A 14,934-nucleotide genomic window follows, 5' to 3' on the forward strand; every position below is an offset into this window, starting at 1 on the left:
TGCCTAAAATTATCTTCACATTGCATGAAAATATGGTGACTGATGAGTGTACAGTCGTTGCCAAGGTTGGCATTGAGGCTGTGCTATGACACCACAAGGCAGAGTTTTACAAGTTCAATGATGGCTTAGTGACACAAAAACAGAGGACCAGTTACATTTTTATTTAAAGCTTTCGTGACTGCAGGGATTAATATTTTTGGTTCTTTCGGTAAAGTCACGTAGAAGGGAAACAATAAATACAAATATAAAACAATAAAATGTTATTGTATAGAACCAAAAATAAGAGGACCAGTTTTTAGGCTTTTGAGTGATTTAGGAAATTTTCCAAGATTATTAGTGACATCCCATAATCTAACCATTCATTTTTCCTCTGGGATTGCTGAACTATGTGACTATCCCCATAGAATTGGCAAAATAAACCAAATCTCTGGCACGAATGTCCCTGGCAGAAGTTTACTCACAGACAGGGTTTCCTTGGGCTGTGGTTACACATCAGTGGTCCTTTCCAAATTCAGTATTGCACAGTACAGTACTGTCATAAAACACCTTTAATGACAAGTTGCTCTTTTTTTTATTTACAGAAGAGCTTCAATAATTCAGGAATCCCTGAATTATCGACTTCTTGTGTAAACTTCAGCACACTGACCGGGAGTGCAAACCCAAGTCCATGAAAGTGGATGAGCTAGGAGCAGCAACAGAGGAGGGCAGACCTAACGTGGAGCTGCAAAGGAAATGCAATATTTTGCTTATGTTTACCAAAAGAGAATATAATCTTAGGTTTTTCGGTAAAGTCACGTAGGTAAAAAAGAAATAAATATTAGAAATAATAATAGAAATAAAATAATTAATCACGACGTTTCGGAGGCAACACAAGTCTCCGTCATCAGGTGGGTCCGTCACAGCTAGATTCTGTAAATCTTTACCTAAATCTAGCTGTGACGGTCCCATCTGATGACGGAGACTTGTGTTGCCTCCGAAACGTCGTGATTTATTATTTTATTTCCATTATTATTTCTATTATTTTTAACCTACGTGACTTTACCGAAAAACCTAAGAGTACGAATCCTTGCAGTCACGAAAGCTTCAAATCTACCAAAAGAGAGTTGAGCTTTTTTTCCCACTTGGATATCAAGTCTAAAGCATGCCTTAGAAAACTTGTAACGCTTTGTCATTTAGTCCAGGAATTCCCCAACAAGCGTGTGCATCTTCTTGGTTCTTTCGGTAAAGTCACGTAGAATGGAAATAAGACCTGCTCTCCACCTGAGGACGGCTGCTTGCGTTGTGGCCGAAACGTCGTGAGAATTATTTTATTATGTTTTATTTTATTATTTCCATTCTACGTGACTTTACCGAAAGAACCAAGAAGATGAATCCCTGCAGTCACGAAAGCTTTAAATCGAAGCGTGTGCATGTTTGTGCACGTTCAATCCCTTCAATGTATTTTCATGGACCATGTTGGCGAGTATAGATACTTGCCTGTGTCAGGATGTGAGGATTTCAATGGGGTGCGGTAGTATGCCAACACCAGTGACGATTATCTGAACCGGTCCTGGGCCTCCCAAAGGTCAGCTCAGTCTCAAATGAGTACCTGGGTGCGGTGTGTAAATATCGCCACTGGGGAGACAAAGGCGGCCGGGCGTGGTGCTGGTCACCCACCCCCTCGTGTGTCGTTCTGACCTTCATAGGTGCTCGCTAACAGTCTGTTAGGGCTATACGGGGAATCTTTGTTATTTGGAATGCAGTGTGACATGACGTGCTGTGATGGCGTTAAGCTTCACAACAGACCCACCCAACAGGATAATTCAGCTGTAATGGCGTTACATGGTTGGAATGTAAACCAACACACATGGTACAAACTTCATAATCGCTGCTGAGGCATGGTTGTAATAGTATCATATGGCACACTGTAGCATTTTACCATGGAAAGTTGTACTATATTGTAGTCGTAAATCAACACGGCTGGTTGAAGGGGTGTATACACAAGGTAAGTGTACAGTAGCTGGTGGTGCACAGTTGATGGTTGCAGATAAAAGTTTCTTTGGATTTGCCAATCACATGCGTGTTACTGTACAGGAATTCCGGCTGAGTCAACCTAAGAGAGAGCCTCACCATGAACTTACAGTATTTACGTGAAGCAATGGAATTGTTTTAACTAAAAACATTAACCGTGATAACAACTGCCTTGTGACACAATAAAAACAATCCTTGATCATTTTGGCCAACTCTGTTGAGTGCAGCAGTACAACAAAAAGGACAATTTAAAAAAGGGAGGTGTTTTTTTTTCCTGGACTGGGGCTTCTTAAAGTTCTGAGAATAAACCAAAAATAGCTAAGAAGTAACATGCAGCGAACACTACTTTGGACAGGGCATAGTGCGCATAAGGAGTTGTGACAACACGTTGTTGTGGCACTGCTGTTAAAGTTGTTTACATATGTAGCGAAATGTCTGCAACCTCGTGGTACGACACATTCTCTATCACAATCGGAATTGTATATTCAACTACTGTGCACTACTTAGTAGCCCGTAGAGTGTGTGTACAGTTCTGGCCTGAAGTACTGTGTTAACCTCAAGTATAACGCTAATGTTTGCCACATTACCCTCCATGCACGATACAACTAGATGATCCTTGCATTTGCATCGTAACAATGTGACCATCCACAACTAATCAAGTCCAACTTGACAGCCCAAACGCTGCAAGGCAGTCTAAGTGAAACCCTGAGCAACAAAGGAGAACGCACCACAACAAAGTTGTTATGTACTCTACCGTGCACTTAAAGCCCCTTTGTGTGTGTCAATCCACTGCTGGATGAGAGCCTCTGCCCACCCACCAACGCCGGGTCGTGGTGGGTATTTGACCATACTTCACCACGATGGTCACTGTGGGTGGAAGGCCAAGTCAGCCTCCCGCCCCCGAAGAGCGGCCCATATAACCAACCTTTCTGGGGTTGATGCTTGTCGCCCCAATCCGAGTACTATCCACGCATCAAAACCCCGCTTTGTCCATAATGAACTGTTCAGTACAGGCAGTCCTCGACTTACGACGGAGATGCGTTACGACGACCCCCATCGTAAGTCAAAAATGTCGTAAGTCGAAGATGGCATCGCCTACCCAGGAATCTTAAAGAATTGTGATAATTTAGCAAAACAGAGCAATTTACTGTATAAAATATATACTGTATGTATTTATTAATTACAATACTGTATTGCACAGTAAAATGTAAAGTAAAAAACAAGGTAAATTCTTAGTTTACCTACATGAACTGCGATTTAATAGAAAGTTTTTTTCAGGAAACAATCCTATCTGCTATAAAAAAAAAAAACTTTTAACATGCATTTAACGTATCGTATCGTGGTAACCCTGAAATGGAATCGCTAAAGCTACGTATAATACATGCATTGAACGTATCGTAACGTATCATATTGTACTGTACTCACCAAGATCGCTATCGCCATCGTAAGATCGAAATATCATAACTCGGGGACTATCTGTATTTACAAAATTGATCGGTTGCGACAACCAGGTCCAATGTGCGTACTCGTTTATGAAGGGGACATTCTATCTAGATTTGAAGTTTTCGTGACTGCAGGGATCCATACTCTTTGGTTCTTTCGGTAAAGTCGTGTAGGTAGAAAATAAAATTCTAAAAAAGGGACATTCTCATAATTACGATAACAAGGCAGTGTGTGTGTGCAGTACTGAATGTTTGAATAAACTCAAATCAAACTAGATTTCTAATAGCACTATTCGTGCAAAAAAATGCAATACATTGCGCTTCACAGGCATGAACAATAAATAAAAAATGTAATTGTAAGAAAGATAAAATCACGTTGTAAACTGTATGCGTGTGCAGCTTTCTGGGCTACTTACCAGACTGACTGAATGAATATGACCTCCCGCCCCGTGCTATTGTTCAACGTGGCATATGTTTGTTGTTAAGTGTCAAAATGGACGAGACAAACGAGAGCGAGATTATCCATAAGACGAAATGCAGGTAGTCCCCAACTTACGATGGTTCGACTTACGATATTTTCGACTTACGATGGGGTCGTCGTAACGCATCTCCATCGTAAGTCGGGGACTGCCTGTATAAATGTTGTGTCGTTAAACCAGCCACCACCCCGACAGCCGAATTGCTTAAGCTTCGTCACGTAAACGGAACATGCCAATTCGTTACTAGTACGCGCCAAAAAATATTTTTTGTTGTAATGTGGCTATTCTTTGTGTTTCTCTCCTTGTGACGGGATTTTGTAGGATGAACGTTGATATTTATAGGGGACACACGGGGTGACTAATAAGGTGTGAATTGGTCTGTAATAAGGTTGGGCATTGATAAGGGGTTGACTGCCATGTAGTGGTGTAGTGTATAGTAGTGTATAGTGTAGTGTATAGCAGTGTATAATGTAGTGTATAGCAGTGTATAATGTAGTGTATAGCAGTGTATAATGTAGTGTATAGCAGTGTATAATGTAGTGTATAGCAGTGTATAATGTAGTGTATAGCAGTGTATAATGTAGTGTATAGCAGTGTATAATGTAGTGTATAGCAGTGTATAATGTAGTGTATAGCAGTGTATAGTGTAGTGTATAGTGTAGTGTATAGTAGTGTATAGCAGTGTATAGTGTAGTGTATAGGCTGAACGTTGAGATCTATAAGGGCACGGGGTAACCAACAAGGTCTGAATTGGTCTGTAATCAGATAGGGTATTCATAAGGGGTGGGGGGGGGGGTTACAGGTGTGGTAACGCCAGCTCGTGTGTGTTGTACCGTGTGGCGAGCTGACCCTCCCCCACGTTGCCGGCCTTCACAAACAACCAGCCCCCCCCCAACCAGCCCCCCCCCCTCCAACCAGCCCCCCCCCTCCAACCAGCCCCCCCCCCTCCAACCAGCCCCCCCCCCCTCCAACCAGCCCCCCCCCCTCCAACCAGTCCCCCCCAACCAGCCCCCCCCCTCCAACCAGCCCCCCCCTCCAACCAGTCCCCCCCCAACCAGCCCCCCCCCCTCCAACCAGCCCCCCCCCCTCCAACCAGCCCCCCCCCCCAACCAGCCCCCCCCCCTCCAACCAGCCCCCCCCCTCCAACCAGCCCCCCCCCCCAACCAGCCCCCCCTCCAACCAGCCCCCCCCCAACCAGCCCCCCCCCAACCAGCCCCCCCCCAACCAGCCCCCCTCAACCAGCCCCCCCCCTCCAACCAGCCCCCCCTCCAACCAGCCCCCCCTCAACCAGCCCCCCCTCCAACCAGCCCCCCCCCCCTCCAACCAGCCCCCCCCCAACCAGCCCCCCTCAACCAGCCCCCCCCCCTCCAACCAGCCCCCCCTCCAACCAGCCCCCCCTCAACCAGCCCCCCCCCTCCAACCAGCCCCCCCCCTCCAACCAGCCCCCCCCCTCCAACCAGCCCCCCCCCTCCAACCAGCCCCCCCCCTCCAACCAGCCCCCCCTCAACCAGCCCCCCCCCTCCAACCAGCCCCCCCTCCAACCAGCCCCCCCCCAACCAGCCCCCCCCCAACCAGCCCCCCCCAACCAGCCCCCCCCCTCCAACCAGCCCCCCCCCAACCAGCCCCCCCCCTCCAACCAGCCCCCCCTCCAACCAGCCCCCCCTCAACCAGCCCCCCCCCTCCAACCAGCCCCCCCTCCAACCAGCCCCCCCCCCAACCAGCCCCCCCTCCAACCAGCCCCCCCCAACCAGCCCCCCCAACCAGCCCCCCCTCAACCAGCCCCCCCCCTCCAACCAGCCCCCCTCCAACCAGCCCCCTCCAACCAGCCCCCCCTCAACCAGCCCCCCCCCCTCCAACCAGCCCCCCTCCAACCAGCCCCCCCCCCAACCAGCCCCCCCCCTCCAACCAGCCCCCCCTCAACCAGCCCCCCCCCTCCAACCAGCCCCCCTCCAACCAGCCCCCTCCAACCAGCCCCCCCTCAACCAGCCCCCCCCTCCAACCAGCCCCCCTCCAACCAGCCCCCCCCCCCTCCAACCAGCCCCCCCCCTCCAACCAGCCCCCCCCCAACCAGCCCCCCCCCAACCAGCCCCCCCCTCCAACCAGCCCCCCCCTCCAACCAGCCCCCCCTCCAACCAGCCCCCCCCCTCCAACCAGCCCCCCCTCCAACCAGCCCCCCCTCCAACCAGCCCCCCCCCAACCAGCCCCCCCCCAACCAGCCCCCCCCTCCAACCAGCCCCCCCCCCCAACCAGCCCCCCCCCCCTCCAACCAGCCCCCCCCCCCCTCCAACCAGCCCCCCCCCCCAACCAGCCCCCCCCCCTCCAACCAGCCCCCCCCCCCTCCAACCAGCCCCCCCTCCAACCAGCCCCCCCCCTCCAACCAGCCCCCCCCCCCTCCAACCAGCCCCCCCCCTCCAACCAGCCCCCCCCCCCTCCAACCAACCCCCCCCCCCCAACCAGCCCCCCTCCAACCAGCCCCCCCCCCCCCCCACGGCTACCAACGTCGCTGGTGACGATCATCTGAACCGGTCCCGGGCCTCCCCCATAGGTCAACTCAGCCTCAAAATGCGAGTAACAAAGCAACGTATTTGGCACGCATACATACATACATCGCCACCGGGGATACAAAGGCGGCCGATGGGGGGGGGTGTATGGGGGGGGGGGTCTGTTAGAAGGCTGGTGACACGGCTGGGGGCCGTCTGTGTCTCACCTGCGGCGAAGGAGTGCACGGCGGTCAGTCCGAGGAGCAGCAGAAGACCGCGTGCGTCGGCCACCATCATCATCATCACCACCATCATCATCATCGTCGTCTTCGTCTCGAGGGCTTTTCCCTGAGCCCTTCGTTGCCTTCGAATCCTTCACAGGCGCCGCTGAAACTCTTTCCCTCGTCCTCTTTGCTCGTGAAATGAAACGCGGCTTTCTGTCTGTCTGTCTCCGTCTCTCTGTGTACGTCCACTGAGTATCAGCTCCGGCAACAAACAAAATAGTCTGGGACGGCCGGTGATTATTGAGTCTAATCACGATAGCAGGCTGATTGGTGGTGGTGGTGATTATGATGATTATTCTGATTCATCACCAGCGCACAAGAGGTTCAAACACACAACCGGGCTTGGCAGCGTGTCTGATAATGAAAGGCGTCCAAACGTTTCCGGCAAAAATGTTTCTCGCTTCCTTACCAAGAGACCTCCTCCTACTGCCTCCCTCCCTCCTCATCCCCCTCTCTGGAAATCCCCGGCTCAGCTGGGGTCACGCCAGCAGACCCCACCCCACTCCCCGTAGGGAACTCAACATACAGTTTGTTGAAAAAATTAACCCGTAATAAGTATAACCCGTAAAAACAAAGTTTTTCACTCTAAATCCTTTATATGCGTGGCGGCTAGAGTCCTCTCGTCCTCTGGCTTGAGATGGCTGCCACCTATGGGTCAGATGATTGTCTGCCAGTATTAAGCAATTGGTAATTAAATATTTAATTTGTTTTCCCTAAACAGTGTACAATTTTGGATTTTTTTTTTTCACGAACATTAATTGTCTCGCACAACGAGTCTGTGTGCAAAATGTCAGCTCGATTGGATCACGGGAAGTGTGTTAAAAAAACGACCGAAGGATTTGCACGGTCGTAAGCAAGCAAGCACGCAAGCAAGCGCGCAAGCGAACTTAATATAAAGGATTTAAAAACAAAGTTTTTAAATCCTTTATATATATGCGTGGCATCGGGGCGGCTAGAGTCCTCTCGTCCTCTGGCTTGAGATGGCTGCCACCTATGGGTCAGATGATTGCATTGCACCATTAAGCAATTGGTAATTAAATATAATATTTTGTCCTATAAAGTGTAAAATTTTGGAACTTTTTTTCCACGAACATTAATTGTCACGCACAGCGAGTCTGTGTGCAAAATGTCAGCTCGATTGGATCACGGGAAGTGGGTTAAAAAACGACAGAAAGATTTGCACGGTCCTAAGCAAACAAGCAAGCGAACTTAATATAAAGGATTTTAAAAGTATTTGATCCCCTGCTGATTTTGTACGTTTGCCCACTGACAAAGAAATGATCAGTCTATAATTTTAATGGTAGGTTTATTTGAACAGCGAGAGACAGAATAACAACAAAATCTAGAATTATGTGTATACCCAGCAGTTTATTATATGACACGGGCACCACCACGGTTGGTCGCGTGTGGTAGTGGGGTAAAGTGTGGGCACTCCCATCTCTTCCAAGACGTTTGTTCAGCGTAGAAGAGTAGGCCAAATACCCTATAGAGGGGCTCTTTAGAGCTCCATCTTGTGGAGTCCCTTCCGTCTGCAGTGGCGTGAGAAGGCAATTGCAGGGGCTTGCGCCTTTACCTACACAGCGTTATAAAAAACTGAACAGAATTTACAAAAGCGATCGGTTGTGACAATTTAATTGCACAGGTCCAATGTGTGCTCGTTTACAACTACGATAACAAGGCAACGTGTGTGTGTACAGTACTGAATAATGTTTTAACAAACTGGAATCATTTAGAGCCTCTGAACTGCTTTCCAGACTGAATGCATGCATATGACCTCCCGCACCGTCTTATTCAATGTGGTATGTGTTTGTTGTTGTTCAATGTGGCATGTATTTGTTGTGAGTGTCAGAATGGACGAGACAAAGGATAGTGATATTCACATTCTTGGGTCTTTCGGTAAAGTCACGTAGATAGTTTGAAACAAAATAACAAAAAATCTAAAAAAACTACGACGTTTCGATTGTAACACAAGCAATCATCATCAGGAGAAAAAATAGCAGGAAAGCTGCTGAGGCAGGATGTTTTAAAGGCTTGAAATGGGTGTAGCCCAAGGGTCATAAGCGAAGTGGGCGGGGCTAGTGATGTTAATGTAGTGATATTAACCATGAGGTTTTTTTGGGGGTTAGATTGCGTAAATATAAATGTGTCGTTAAACCCACCACCACCCGACACAGCCAATTAGTAAGGTTTATCACATAAACAAAACATATCGAGTCGTTACTAGAACATCGCACCGGTGTGTTGGAGAGTAAATCCCCATTTACAATTTGAGTACGACGTTTCGCCAGTAATTACAACAAGCATCATCAGGCGTCCGCCAGATTTGTGGAGAAATCCTCCTGTTTACTTCCTAAATAGAGGTGTAGATGTAATGTCGGTCACTTGGGAGCCCCTCAGGTGCGAAGGCCAGAGAGGGGTGATAATGAATACATATAAATTGCAATGGGTACCCATTACCGGTTGGGTTATTCAGATATTGACGTGTCAAGAGATCGAGGGCATTACGGGGGAGAACAAAAATGCCCAGTAGGCCACTCGACCAGTCCACTCACACGCAGGAATGCCAACTCAACACATTGTTTAGTGATACTGCGTTGGCAGTGGCCCACAATTAACGAAACAATTCAACACATTTGTCAATTATGCTATTGTACACTACCCCCCCCCCACCCCCCCTTTCAAGCAGTGGTTATTGAGGAATGTGTTGAAAAGTTGTGTTTTGTGGTACAATCTACAACTTTAGGTTGGGGCTTTTTTTATTTACATAATAACGTGTATGGTAGCGACTGGAATTCCCCTTGTCGTTACACATCCCACACGTCAGTCAGGTGGAGACGAAGCTTCGTGGTCACGATTCTCAGTTAAAAAGGGCTTATCTCGTAAATCTCAGACGTATTATTTCCGGCAGAATTTCACCAAATTCCACTCCTCGCGACGCGCAGGCACGCTCCGGTCTGGCCGCGTTCGCAAATGTACTCCCCATTCAAATACAAATAAGTAGAAACTCGTTCCGCGCTGCACGCGCCTGATGATTGTTAAACACGACACGCACGTGCCGCTCTAAGCAATTAACGCTAACCTGCATTGATCCGATTTAAATGAGGATTGATATATCGGTGTGTGCACACACACACACGTGTTTCGTGTGTGTGTGTGTACACGTGTTCCACGTGAAATAGACATTGCTTAGCAAGTCGCGTTTAACAAGCATCGGGCGCGTGCAGCGCGGAACGAGTTAATTTGTATTTCGACGGGGAGTAAATTGGTGTTTGTGTGAGACTGGAGTTGGGAAAACTCTGTGTGTTGTGGTATATCTTAACGGAGACGCTTTTCGCTGAATGGCAGAAATATGATCAGGAGCTCCATGCCAACGTTGCGGTCTGCCAACCCCGAGAAGGCTTCAGGAGAGAGTTCGTGTAGTTTTGCTTTGCCTCCTCTATGAAAGAAGCACCGTTTGCAGTGGTTTTACTGGTAGGAACCTCCTGGTTACACCAGCCCACAGGGGATTATTGTGTCCGTCCGTCGTGCAGGGAGGGGCTGGGTGGGGAGGGTGGGGAGGGGCTGGGTGGGGAGGGGTGGGGCTGGGTGGGGTGGGGCTGGGTGGGGAGGAGCTGGGTGGGGAGGGGGTGGGAGGGGTGGGGCTGGGTGGGGAGGGGCTGGTCACCCCGTGGTGCCCTTATAAAACTCAACGTGTAACCTACTCACGCCGGCTTGTGCCCGCCCTCACAGTCGGGCATATTTGCGGAATACACCACGCCGCCGTTGACCCTGGCCATTGACCGAGCAACCCAACGTTCCTACCAGCTCCCTCCGCAGGAATGTGTATTCTGTGGTCTTTCGTTTGGTTTGCATAGCAACCACAGTCGCATTGCTGTGGCTCGCCTTCAAATTTTCATTCATGAAGGAGATGTGCGCATCGCCCTGTTGATGTTCTGACGCAATTTATGGTTACGCCACCGTTGTCTTCGAGGAAAGTCTTAAGGCAAAGGGTGGTTGCGATGGTTGGGTCTCGAATGAGGTGTTTATGTTGAACGTCGGCGTTGGTGTCCACTCTGTTTGCAAACGTTTTTGCGGGTACGGGTAGATTCAGGGATGGTGGCAGCATCCTGTCGTGAGTTTGTAGCCTATTACGTGTTTTAATGTTACCTAAAACGCAACTAATGCTGTCATCTCCGTGAATGGTGCCATGAAAATAATTGATATGCAGTCTATCTCCAGAGTTTAGCCACTGGTATGGGTCTACTCAGCCCATCATCACTCTATCAACGGACTGAATATAACTTCATGTGGGAACTCAACAGTTCGTGGTCTATAAAGAGAATGCCCCCCGCGATAAGAAAGTTACTTTTTAACTACTGGCTGAGGATATATAGCCCTCTGTATCTCTACATGTACACGCACTGGCGGAGCCAGTGGGGGGTGGGGTGGAACGTGCCCCCCCCCCCCCAATGATCCGATCGAAATCCCTATTTTATATCGGATAATTGGGGGTTATTAGTAATAAATCGGCATTTTGCGACCCCCACTGCCACTGTGTAGTATATTATTACGTGCCAGAGACTATATGAGATGATAGGACAATAGTCTCAGTCCATAAATGCCAATAAGTAACGTCAAAGCAGTTATAAGTGACTCACATAATTGTGCACAGTTGCGTCTACAGGACACGACTTCCCTGAAGGCATTCACCTTCAGCGAGCGCGATGCGGTTCGAATTCGACCCTAGATCGATGTTTACGCTATCACCGCACACGCGTCGAATCAAAAGCAAGGGACAAGTCCTTACCTAACAACTCCTCTATCCTTTTTCATTGCTGGAGGGGTTGCCCCCCCTACCGAAAATCCTGGCTCCGCTATTGCATGTACAGCCCATTTTTTTGTAAATCCACTGCTGGATGATGATGTGTCCATATTTCCAAGCACAGGTCAGTGCAGGTCGTCAGTGCACTGTTCTGCAATGCTCCCTACTGCCGGTAACGCCTTATTTGAGTTTTTTTTGCGACCGATTTAAACACAACGCAGGCTCAAACTTGTTTGGCTTCTGAGATCTGATGAGATCAGGTGTATGTTTCCTCGGTGACTTGGTCATTGGCACAGTGCGCTGTATCAATATTAACTTCGTTAATTACAGTACCGTGCTTAAATTGTCCTTCCTAAAAAATGAAAGAGAAAAGAACACGTGAAAATATAAGCTTTACATGTCATTTCTATATTATCACTTTGGAAAGATGCCTTACACTAGTTTGGGAGCAGTGCTTTCTGTTGATCTATCGATCTGTGAACGTTTTGAGTTTTTTGTTATCATAATACTGTCAGATGGGAAATGTGTAAATGTTCAGTGAGTGCCACATTGCAGCTGTGCAGAAATACTTTGTAATGTGTCAAGTCAAGTTTATCGTGTGCGGTCATGTGACCAACTGGCCAGACGCCTTGCAATATTCATCTCGATCCGAATTGTCTCGACTTGCACATGTGAAATGTGTGAGCATCGATATTGCCACCGTAAGATCGTGAGAAGCTTACCAAATACGACGACGACGACATGATCAGCATGACTTGAGACATATGTTCAGTACTCTATGTTGGGCTTAGAATGAATAACCTAACTTTCAGCGAAGCATGTTGACCCTCGTTAGTGCAGTATTTGGGATGGCAAACGACCTGGGATTATCACATGTTTTGAGGTGGCCAATACACCAATGGATTCTATTTAAGCGGCACGTTGACTGTCACACCCTCGTATGAGTGGGGTTTGTTTTTTAATCTAGGTACTCGAGTTTTACTTCAACACGCCACTCATTCACGGAATTAGCCAAACATACATATGCATAACTTTCCAAAAAAGTGTCTTTAGATTCAGTGATACTTTCCTGGATAAACGAAAATAACAATTATTGGCTTGATTCATTTTCATCTCCAACTCTGAAGAAAGCTCATAAAAACACAATGATGATCTTTTGAAACAAGATATTAAGTCGTAAATTGTGTATTAGGGTCTTTCAATGTTAACCTGCACATGTATGGATAATATTAGAATGATGACAGATTGCTGAAGTTGTATGGAGTGGTAATAACAACACCTGGTACCGCAAGTGTGAAGTGATGTCTTCTTAAAAGATGGTGGCGAATCGTGTGCAGTGCACTGTGGAAAAGTATTGTGAAATGAAAGCTTCTGGTGAAGGATAACATCACAATGGCTCAAATGTACAGGACGTTAACTGTCCAGTTCAGCGATGCGTCTCTCAAACAGAAGTCTGTGTGGTGCAAAGGGTTTAAATACGGAGATGATTCAACTACTGGTTATGAATATAGCAGGGAAACTAACTAAAACACTGCAAAAGAAATACGCAGACAATGTATCTTTCACACATTTGTCTCTCAGCGTAAACATTCTAGTATTTCTTACAAAATCCATTAGCCCCACATCCTTCTGGGAGTACATCATTTCAGCAGCATTGTTTCAAGATAAGCAAGCTCTTGACCGGTTTTGACATTCACTGTCTCATCAGCAGAGTCAAGCTTGCTTGAATTAATGATGGTGAACTACCAATCTTACAGGCAAGGATCCTCTCTTTGACTCTTTATATAGGTCATAGTTCGATGAAAACTGTAATAATACTTTACTCAAAATATCAATTAGCGCCGTTGCGGAGAATATAACTGAATAAATAAGCAGAAAATGTCTCCTTCACATATCCATCTCTCCAACCCATCAGCCGTACTGGCTAAATGGGTTGTGCAGCTGATGTGTTGTGTAGGAAATACTTTTTTTATATTGTTTTGCGTGGAGATATGGAAAACGTTAAGGAGACATAGATGATGCTCATTTATTTTATTTGTATTCTCCCCCATTACGCTCATTAATATTCTGAAAAATAGAGTGTCACTTATTTTATTTCGAATTTTAGAGAACTAAACGTTAGTGAGTGGGACGTCGCGATAACGTTTTTTCAGTGAATCGGCGTAAAAGGAAGTGCCCCCCCCCCTTCCCTCCCACAAAAGGATACATATGTAGCCTCGTAGTAGTTTAAACAATGCGAATTCGACCGTTTGCAAGTGTTTGACAGATTAGATTCCAGGTATTAGTCGTGCATTTTTTTTACACGCTAACTGTATATGAATTGGATATACATATCCAAAGCTGCATGCGAATACTAGAGTAGCAGTTTTACTGCCCATTCAAATTAATTTGTTTCGCGCTGCACGCACCCGATAGTTGGTATACGAACACTTGAACAACAGTTTTAACGCTAATTGCAGAAGTGTCAGTTCCCTAGAATTCACTGGGTGAGTTACCATCTGTGTCCACTTGTTTTGATTGGAGTTATTATCAGCAGTCTTTAAAAAAAAATCCATGGCATCATTTGCAAGTGTAGGTCATTGTGTGATGATGCCATGACCCAAAATTTGAAAGAGACCCATGATACAGGAATCCAAAAACAATAATTTTAAATAAAACATTCGAAGCCAATGTGGGTAAGAGTGGTGTAGGGGTTGTGGTAAAGCGCTATCTAAACTGATTGTGATTCCTGAACATAACCAACATCAATGGAGTGTGATGTCTGCCCTGATTTTGTGCCTCCCCCCGTTTCACCAACCCACACTAACCAGAGTGGTGAATTACGGAAAAGCCCCCATTCAATCGCGGACTCGTAAAAAAATATTATTTGGGTATTTAAGTCACCCTTGCTTTCTGTGCTCACCACGTTTAATAACCAACAACACATTTTCATCTACAGATCGAGCGTGCCACGGTAATAAGGCTGGGAACATGCAGGAAAAGGAATGAAAACCCTGGTTGCCACAATGTGCCGATACTTCAATCTTCTCCATCTCCATATATATAAAAAAAGGCAAAGTTGTGATTATGTGTGTCTGTTCAAAATGTTTAGCGTACTTTCCGACATGCAACAAACTTGAAATTTGCCATGTGGGTACTTTCCAGACTGTACACCATGCAAAAATTATTAAAGTACACTTTAGTTTTGGGGGGGGGGGGGGAGCTCAATAATGATTTTTTTTGTTGCACGGCAAGTGAGCTGTGAGGTCACATCTGTCACGTGACCCGCGCACGTGGAAGCGTAACGCATTGTCGTGTAGCGGTTAGCGCGCTGTGCTACGAACCCGGCCACCCGAGTTCGATTCCCGCTCACGGCCACCACCGGTGACGATTATTTGAACCGGTCCTGGGCCTCCCCTAGGTCGACTCAGCCTCAAATGAGTAACTGCTGTGGTGTGT

The 14,934-nt window shown here is 47.2% G+C and overlaps 1 protein-coding gene across 3 annotated transcripts in view; it reads right to left on the bottom strand.

Annotated features, from left to right (window-relative positions):
- The window catches only part of LOC133348582 (CD166 antigen-like), a 29,685-nt gene extending 22,615 nt beyond the window's left edge, over positions 1 to 7,070 (bottom strand). For all 3 annotated transcript variants that reach the window (XM_061561482.1, XM_061561481.1, XM_061561483.1), the window contains exon 1: positions 6,639 to 7,070. In XM_061561482.1, the coding sequence (XP_061417466.1) occupies positions 6,639 to 6,732 (94 nt within the window). In that variant the 5' untranslated portion in view covers positions 6,733 to 7,070. The remainder of the gene's footprint in view (positions 1 to 6,638) is intronic.
- Between the last annotated feature and the right edge of the window lie 7,864 nt (positions 7,071 to 14,934).

The sequence above is a fragment of the Lethenteron reissneri genome, chromosome 27, assembly GCF_015708825.2.
Source record: "Lethenteron reissneri isolate LAM-NWPU_2019-01 chromosome 27, ASM1570882v1, whole genome shotgun sequence".
NCBI lineage: Eukaryota > Metazoa > Chordata > Hyperoartia > Petromyzontiformes > Petromyzontidae > Lethenteron > Lethenteron reissneri.